The sequence below is a fragment of the Centruroides sculpturatus genome, unplaced genomic scaffold (assembly GCF_000671375.1).
Source record: "Centruroides sculpturatus isolate CEXI.00-Female unplaced genomic scaffold, Cexi_2.0 scaffold579, whole genome shotgun sequence".
Classification (NCBI taxonomy): Eukaryota; Metazoa; Arthropoda; class Arachnida; order Scorpiones; family Buthidae; genus Centruroides; species Centruroides sculpturatus.
In genome coordinates, this window is record NW_019385005.1 from 32,170 (window position 1) to 39,156 (window position 6,987).

A 6,987-nucleotide genomic window follows, 5' to 3' on the forward strand; every position below is an offset into this window, starting at 1 on the left:
GCGATTGGCGAAGCGTAGTGACAGCGGGCCAATAGAGAGCAGGGTCCTTGCCATAATGCGGTTTGCGCGCCAATTTTCGTACGTGCATTAATCGAGCCGAATAGTTTGGCCGAATATTCGGCTATTCGGCCACGCTCCTGGCCGAATATTCGGTATTCGGCCTGAGGCCGAATATACTATTCGTTGCAACACTAATTATTATAACATTATAAAAGAGTACAACGAATAGTATATTTGGCCCCAGGCCGAATATACTATTCGTTGCAACACTAATTATTGGCCAGGACAGGAGCGTGGCCGAATAGCCAAATATTAGGCCAAACTATTTGGCTTGATTAACGCACATACGAAAATTGGCGCACAAACCGCATTATGGCAAGAACCCTGCTCTCAATTGCCCGCTGTCACTACGCTTCGCCAATCACGTTAATTCTTGACAATTGTAGTGGACACACAAGAGCGTCATGGCAGTATGTGATAAATGATGATATCAAATGTGAATAACAATGAAATGACCTACACGTGTAAATAATGTAAAAAGAACAGAGAAGGACCGCGAAGTGAAAATGTGAAAATAGATATGAAATTGAGTTGATAAAATAATCGAACAAGTTGAGGCAGCTTATTGATGCGAAATTCACAGCCGTCAATGCCAAACAATTGTTGTCATAGACTTCAGAAAGCTAAATGCTTGTAATGAAAGTCACTTAGAGTGCACGGGCGGAAGCCTGGGGCCGTTCGTACTACCAAGCTGTCTCGAATCTGTGAAATCATAACTGTGACTTATATCGACGTCCTATCTGTCTCTTTTCTCCATTATCACCAGGCTACAAGTCACGTAATTGTAAAATGGCAAATCTACGACGGGAAAGTGACGAATTGAAAGTATCGTGAGCGCATATTATGATGTATGCATAGGCATATGTGGACTAGAGCGATAGAGGAAAGAGAAAGAGAAGAGCAAAGACAAGCGCTTAAAAAGAAGGCTAGGCAGGGTCAGACCCTCAGATGTGAGATGATTCTCAAACAAATAGGTATGTACGTGAGCTAATCTTTGTAATTATAAATTGTGAATACAAGTGACTAATATTATATTCTTTTTTATTTTGTGCATGTTACAAGTTATAAATAAATATAAACAAATAACACTAACCCAATAACATTAAATCTAAATACCAAAATGATTAATTTACTGTGTTTTTGTTATTTCTTACTCCTGTTTTTAGGTATTCGGTATTCGGCTGAATAGCAAAAAATAAGCTGAATACTGAATAGTAACCGAATATTCATTACATCACTAGTAATAATTGATTCTATGTTACTTCACAATAAAAATTTCAATATTGCACTTTATTGATATAAGAAACAAATGATGAATACTAATTGTATAAAGTTTCATGTATATTACAACAAACTATAGCTAAACATATATAACAATCAACTAAACAGCTAGAAATTATGAACTATTTTTATTTTAATTAAATTATAACATAAAAATAGCTGTAATTTCTGGCTGCTTGGTTGATCAATCAGTTTATACTACTAGCATCATCAGGTTTAATAATAATTATTATAAGTAAAAAAATTAAAAAATTCATTGTAAATTTTTAATAACAGTTTTTAAAAACAGAAATTGAAATTTACAGTTCATTTTTAATTAGAACATACATTATCTGTATCATATGTATGGTTGGGAAATTTTGTGATAGGAGTGCTTTAATAAATATATAAAATATTGCAACAAATACAGTAAAAATATTATAATATTTTGGTTATAAACAGTGATTCATTCCTGAAAAAGAAAACAGTTTGAAAATGGAAATTCAGCAAAATTTCTAAATCAAACCAAGGTTACTGAATCTATTTTTGAGAAGAGATCTTATGTGTATCTTATGTGTTGCGTGTAACATATCTTCTTTGTCATTGCTATTTATTTTGGTATCTAATAAAATATGGTACTAAAAACAATCAATTTAGTTTTTAACACATTACTACATTGATGCTTTCTGTGCACTGTACAGTACATTAATATATATTAATAAGCATTAACAAGAACATTAAAAATCCATATTAGTGACTCTAAAATAACTAATTTACTTATTTCAGTACATAAATTAAAATCTAAATTAATTACTAAAACTTTGAAAATCTTGTAATTTAAAGCTGAAAATGTTTATTTATAATGTAATATTTTTTATAAAATACAACTGGTTTTTTTTGCATACATGAAAGCCTTACATGTACTAAATTAAATATATTAGTATTAAAAATTAAAGTTTTCATAAAACAAATAAAAATAACTATATTACAGAAGTTAAAACTTCTTTAATCTGTTAAATGTTTTTTGAAAGATTAAGTCTTCATCTTTAGAACAATATGAAAATACATATACCTGATAAATATAAATGTATTTATCTCTAAATCTTATGTGTCATAAATTACACTTTAAATAAAGTGTCTGTTCTAGTGTTTTAAAGTGTAAAACACTTTAAAACACTAGTTTTAAAGTGTTTTAAAACATTAAAACATATGAATTTATAATAATTTTTATAATATAAGTGTTTATTAACTAATATTTATTTTATAATTTGACTATTACACAATCTCATTAAATTGAAGGATTTCTTTCTAAAAAGCTTAATTACTATGTTTATTAAGTGCATTGACATTTTCTTGTCTTCAAAATGCACAATAACAAAAATAATCTTTCAAAAAAATTGTTGATTTTTCCTATATTTTATTAACTAATATCTAATAATTAGTATTATTCTAGAAGTTATAAGAATCTTTTCTCCCTGACTTATATAATAAAAAATAATTTGACTTATTTGACTCCATATTTTTTATATGCACACGAATACTTTAAAATTATTGAAATTAAATTATTAAATGTTTTTTTATATTGATTAAATAGTAAATAAGAACTATGATATTTTGCAAACATACTAAACATATTATTATTTTGAAAAAATACTAAATTGTTTTTTAGTAATAATAAATATATCCTATATAAATAAAAATGCAGTAAATGTACATATGCATCAAACTTTTTAAACAGAGTTTTGTAACTCAATATAAAAATTTCAAATCATACACACAGTAAATGATTAAATTTTTTATTTAATAAGACAATAAATTTCATATTTTCTTTAAAAACTCATTAAAGAATGTATATATACACAATGTATATAATACTAAATTTTTATAGTTATTACAATATATTTAATCTTTTAAAAGTGAAAAGAAACTTTTAAATTCTCTCTGAAAACAATTATTTCTTTTTAAGTAAAATTACAATTGTAAAAATTTGGTAATATATAAAAACAAACATATTTAATTTCTGCTAATTCACAGAATTCAGCTAATAAATTTACTAGTTTTGCACTTACAGAAGTAAAATACAATATTAATTTTATTTTTATCACATTAATACACTTATTCTCCGTTACATTATATACTATTTTAACAAAAATAACTTCATTCGATAAAAAATTATCATAATCGATTAGAAATAATTCTCTAATCAATCAAAATATTTCAATTTCCATCTTGCACGCCTTCGTTATGGTTTTAAAAAAAGTTTTATAATTTAGTAAAATAAAAATTTATAAAAATTAATTTGCTTGTGTTAACGGTCACGCGTCCCGCAGTTAAATTAATTTACTGAAGCATTAATACTTTTTAAAAACACAATAATATTTCAATTAACGATGCAAGATCTTTAAAAAAAATCATCCATCAAAGAAAGAAGGAATGCAAAATTAAAAAAAATTAAAAAATAAATTAATATCTTAATTTAATGACGTACTCATTTTATAGAGCTTATTTAATATCCTTTTGTAGATTAATTTTTTAATGTATTAATCATACAAGACTGAAGAGTTAGATAGAAAAATAATATATTTGTGGATTATATTTTCAAAGATAATTTTGTCAGAATTTAGTTCATTGATTTAATTATCTTTTACCATATCAAAGCATGAATTTAATTTAAATGATTTTTAACTTATAAAAAGTGTATATTATCATTGTTATAATTGAAATAAGCTGTCTATTAATTTGTTTACTTATGAATGAATGAAATTGATTAATTAGATAAGTTGTAAATATTGTCAATTACATTATTATAAAAGATGAACGAAGGGAAAGAAACTGAAAACCCTTCAAATTCTAAGTAAGGGAAATTCGTATTAATAATAGATTTTTAAACAATTTACAAGTCAAACTTACTTGAAATTCCAAATCGTAAACATCCTTTCCTAAATTTTTTAAACAATTATTATTTTCTAGGAGATTTAAGAAATTACTTAAAATCGTTTTCAACGCCATCATTTAATTAATCGTTAACGTAGAGTTTTTTCTCAATTAATCCTTCCATTATTCGATAATTAAAGATATATATACACAATTTGATTATCTTCCTTTTCAATTTCCTTTTACGTCTGACGCCATCTTGTTTTCTTTCCACGTGATTTTTAAACTGTGATGTCATTCGTCACGTGAGAGGAAATTACTTCTCCATGTGTAAGGAAACAATTTGCTTCTATCTCTGTATCAATCGCGCAGTGAGAGTGCAAAGGAAATTTGTTTTGATACAAAAATATATATATACAATCTAAATTTAATAACAATTTATTTTTAAAATATATCAAAGGAAAGGAAGATATTATATATCTTCTGTATACTTATCTAATTAAAAATAACTTCGATAATCTAATAAATTTTAAGATTTAGATAGTTGCATTCGTGGCCACCCACAGGAGAACACGTGGGAGGCACGTAATCTCGGGAATCTTTATGGGAAATCATAGTGGAGCTACCATAGTGGTAGCTCCACTATGAAAACCCATAAAGAAGATTAAAATTGGGCAATGAGCCCTTAATAAATTATTGATTATAAGGAATAAAAATTTAATCTATAAATTTTATCAATGATAAACTATTTATAATGTTATGAGAAATATCTATAGTAACATAGTTTCGTTATGTTGATTTAATAATATAAATCTGTTTATTTTTATATCCTTATTTAAATGATAATTAATCAGAACAAGTAGTGCTAGAGATGAGATGAGATGAATCGCGAATCATTCATAAATACGTGTCGCACTCTTCTCTGAAAGACGTAAAAATATGTGAATAAAATTAATAAAATAAATAAAAACTGTTTTTTACCACTTGTCAAATGAATCTTTTATTTTCACTTTTGAATTTGTTTTTTTATTACATAAAATAGGCTATTAAATTTCGTCTAAATCCGGGTATTTCAAAGAAAAAAAGAAAATATGATCAATAATCATCTTCGGTGTAATTCAAACTAGACATTTAAAAACATTTAAAATTATAATTATTGATTTCAAATTTAATATGTTTAATTTACGCAAAAATTTATTTAAAAAAAATCAATTTTACAGTTAATTTATTAATATAAACACTGAATATTCCATAACTACGAAAATGTATCTGTAAATTAACACATTTATTACTCAACTATACTTATGACGTTTTTATTGATACACTGACGTTATAAATAAATATACTGATAAGACTACATTGTCCAGCTTGTCAGACTCTTATATTTACAAGTAAAATTTACTACTTTACAATTAAAAACAGTTTTACGATATTGTAATTAAGAAGGGTGTAATAATTGCTAGTAATTTTAATAAATAAATATATTTTCTTAGCAATCTTTAATAAAATAACGAATATAATTAATTGATGGAGTTTTAATCGAAGTTAAATTCTACATATCTTTTCATCGTTGTTTTTAAATGAAATGCTTTATACAGAAAGCAAACATGACCTAATAACCCGAAAAACTAAAGTCAGCTTTTATCAAGTTTACAAATTAAATAAATTAACAACCGAAGAGATAGAGCAAAGGCAAAAAATTCCTTTCAACATAGAAACAAATGTTATTCTAAACTTGTCACACACCTTCAATTTTGGAACCATTTCAATCGTTTGATTTTATCTACTGGAAACTTTAACAATTCAAATCGTCTCCAAGGAATTTGAACAACTCGGAGCGCTATAGTAGTCATTTTAATCTTATTTTCGTGTAAAACACCAATTTTTTTTTATTATTATTTATATTGAAATATGCCAATCTTTAATATTTCTAATCAAAGTTGAATTAATGCGTAGGCATTCCTAGCCATGATTGGGCTTCATCTTATTAGGAATCTTATCTCACTGCTCGTTACTAATATTTTTGCTCTATATCTGTATATACAGTACATAACGAGGCTTCAAAAATTCTTGAAACAACTGTTTCTAATGTAAATAATATTAAATCTAAAACAATACTGCAATCATTCAGAAAAAATTGATAAGATCTCTTTACGATGTAGCAAAATATCGATGATAAATTTACATCACTTTAACAAAGGAAAATGTTAATGAACAAGGTAACGGTCTTATTTAAAGAATTTAACTGTAATACAAGTTTTCGAACGAAGCATTATATCAGGAAATAAAAATGAGACCATTAGCAATATATCAATGTCTTATTTTTCCGTATCTGTATTTTATTTGGATTCAATCGTTACTTTAAGTTGTACAGTACAACGAGATAAAGCGTAATATGCGTCATACGAGCTTATTGCAAAATAGCGATATTAGCTATTCAATTATCTTTAATAAGTGGAGTGCTGATGATAGACGTCTGGCTGATAATAATTAACGTAGAAGAAAATATTCAAAATTTTTATTTGCAGAAATTCAATAGTAATTAAACATTGTAATAATCTAAATCTTTATATTTACCAATATGATATAATATTAATATATAAAAATATTTGCGTAAATAACCGAATTCCCATACAGTAATTAGACTTTCAGACATTTTATAAACTTAAATAACAAAGCTGGTTTATATTTTTTTAATATTGATATATTATTTTGTTATAATTAAAGTTGATTGAAAGTTAAAATTTAAAAGAAAGAGTAAAAATTAAATATATATATATATATAATTTTCAA

General features: G+C 25.7%; 1 protein-coding gene across 1 annotated transcript in view; it reads right to left on the bottom strand.

Annotated features, from left to right (window-relative positions):
* Positions 1-4,491, bottom strand: part of LOC111633288 (tyrosine-protein phosphatase non-receptor type 6-like) — a 9,227-nt gene extending 4,736 nt beyond the window's left edge. The window contains exon 1 of the mRNA XM_023377824.1: positions 4,231-4,491. Within this exon, the coding sequence (XP_023233592.1) occupies positions 4,231-4,332 (102 nt within the window). The 5' untranslated portion in view covers positions 4,333-4,491. The remainder of the gene's footprint in view (positions 1-4,230) is intronic.
* Positions 4,492-6,987: the final 2,496 nt, after the last annotated feature.